General features: G+C 35.7%; 1 protein-coding gene across 1 annotated transcript; it reads right to left on the bottom strand.

Annotated features, from left to right (window-relative positions):
* Positions 1–629: 629 nt before the first annotated feature.
* LOC112509993 (cytochrome P450 83B1-like) lies at positions 630–2,488 on the bottom strand. The gene is made up of 2 exons (XM_025115236.1): positions 2,035–2,488; positions 630–1,273 (listed from the first exon to the last, which is right to left on the bottom strand). The coding sequence occupies exons 1-2, from the start codon at positions 2,470–2,472 to the stop codon at positions 665–667; spliced, it is 1,047 nt and encodes a 348-aa protein (XP_024971004.1). The 5' UTR covers positions 2,473–2,488; the 3' UTR covers positions 630–664.
* Positions 2,489–2,494: the final 6 nt, after the last annotated feature.

The following is a 2,494-nucleotide window of genomic DNA, read 5'->3' as shown; positions in this document are numbered from 1 at the left end:
CATATGATCACTCATATATATATATATATATATATATATATATATATATATATATATACCTCAAAACATAGCCCAGGTCCCACTCAAGTTATCCACAGCGTTCTCTCGATCTCTCTCTGTCACTGGCCATCATTCTACAGTCTTCTTTGTCGCAATATTGTATTTATTACATACAAAAAATGAGGACAAGATCACCAATTCAAAGTCAAACTTGTTGTTTTTGAATCCGTTGTATAATGATGACCGGTCTCCTTAATTTGATAGAAAATTTTTGAGAGACTTGGATTTGAAATGATGTAAAATTATTAGTGTGTTTGGTTTATAGATTCGAAATCGAATTAAATTTGTTTCTTTATAAAAAGAATTAAATTACCATTAATTTAACTTATCATTATATATAAATGTTTTAAACATATTTTAAAACATTATTATATATAAATTCTACAATATCCCGTGAAATATCAACCATGGAGGAAATCTTTTGAACAAAAAATGGGGTTGAAATGGATTTCAATTCTAAATCCTTACAAATCCAATCTTGCAAATCAAACGGTGGCTTAGTTTAATTTAAAAGAAACTAGTTGAACCACACTTACAAGCTGTCAAACCAGGATGTTTAGATTATTCTAAGCAAAGTAAAAATCACCCTTGAATCATAAACTTTTTACGAATACACTTGGGGTGAAAGACAAAGTTCATTCTTCTTGTGAATGGTTATCCCTGGCGTAAACTCAAAGTCTATATCTTCCTTCTTCATACCATTCGGCAACTCCCAGTCAAACAAGTAAACAAGATTAGCAAGCAAAAGCTCTGTCGAGATAGCTCCCATTGAGATTCCAGGACAGATTCTTCGACCAGACCCAAATGGGATCAACTTGAAATCACTCCCTCTAAAGTCAACATCACTTCCCAAAAACCTCTCTGGTAAGAACTCTTCCGGGTTCTCCCAAGATTCCGGATCTYTTCCGATRGCGAATGCATTCACATAAACTAGGGTTTTCTGTTTGATTTGATAGCCATRCAAAATGGCATCTTTCCTTGTTTCTCGAGGTACTAAAAGGGGAGCTGGAGGGTATAGCCTCATGATCTCTTTTACCACTGCCTTCAGATAGGTGAGTTTTGGAAGATCGTCTTCGTCTATTTGACCTTTCTTTCCAACCACAATCCTTACTTCTTCTTGTGCTTTCTTCATCACTTTCGGGTTCTTCATTAGTGCTGTCATCGCCCAAATCACTGTAGCAGCACTTGCATCTGTTCCGGCTACCAATACATCCTAAAACAAGAACAATGGAAACAATTATATATGYAAGGGATTGATCTCCCAAGACTTTAGGGATATTCACAAAAAATGGTTGCTTCTGGAATTGCACATAGCCAACTTTTTGCASACTAAGGGGGTGTTTGGGATTGTTTATATGGAACAACTTATATTTTTTTACAAAAGTTTTTATCAACTTATTATAAGTTAGAATGGTTTAACTTCCTCAAAAACTTCTTATTATCGGTTTGACACCGCTATAAGCTTTTTATCAAAACACTTAAAAAATGTTTGTTATCACGGTATCACATCAAAATAAGTCCATAAGTTGTTTTTATAAGCAATCCCAAACATCCTCTAAAATARAATAATGGTCCGTTTTGCAAAGAACCCATTTTATTTAGCAACAACCCTTTTTTTGTCCCTTTTTAATTTTTGTGGACCCATGATGCAAAACGGGACCACAACATCTTCTTTTTCCTTGCAAAATTATTGTTTTGCGCTATGGGCTCACAAAATGTAGAAGACCGACAAAAAAAATCTTCRAAAGATTTACGAAACGTGTGGATATTTCGAAGTTAACGAATTTTGTGATTTGTTATCTCCAAGCGTTGCTATCTATGTGAATATCCCATGATTTTAACGGGAAAGCTTTTCAGAATGAGAGTTTGAAACTTTAGTGGGATATCCCGAAACTCAAACAAAAGTCTTAAGAGGGTAAGAATCGAATGTAGAGATGATGTGAATAGACATACTTAAAGGGATATAAAGATTACCGCTAGCATGGCTTTTATGTGATCGGAAGTGAGCTCAAAGGGACTCAAGACTTGATCTTTCTTGAGTTGAATTAAAATGTCAATGATGTCCAGCTCTTCGTCATGAGGCTTGGAGTTTTGAGGTTCGAGGTGTTCAWCAATTAGTTCTTGGTAAAACGAATCTAAATCATGGAAGCACTTTTCTAGCTGTTCCATCTTGCCCATTAGCCTATCAATCAAACCCACAAAAGGCAAACCAGGCCAAAGATCCGAAATGAAAAAGGTTGTTATTGCCGCCTGAAGTTCGCCAATAAGCCGAGAAACCCTCTTCCACTCAAGTGCATCTTCATACCTCTTGCCAAAACCCACTCGCAGTATGATAGCCAGCATTACATTCTTGATGATTTCGCTCAAGTTTACCTGCTTAGATGAAAGTGCTAGCTCATGTATCTTTTTCATGGAACGTGAGACCTCATCTTCA

This window comes from Cynara cardunculus (assembly GCF_001531365.2).
Source record: "Cynara cardunculus var. scolymus isolate 2C chromosome LG 3, CcrdV1, whole genome shotgun sequence".
Classification (NCBI taxonomy): domain Eukaryota; kingdom Viridiplantae; phylum Streptophyta; class Magnoliopsida; order Asterales; family Asteraceae; genus Cynara; species Cynara cardunculus.
Note: the sequence above shows the minus strand (reverse complement) of the source record. Positions and strands in the feature narration are given on the sequence as shown.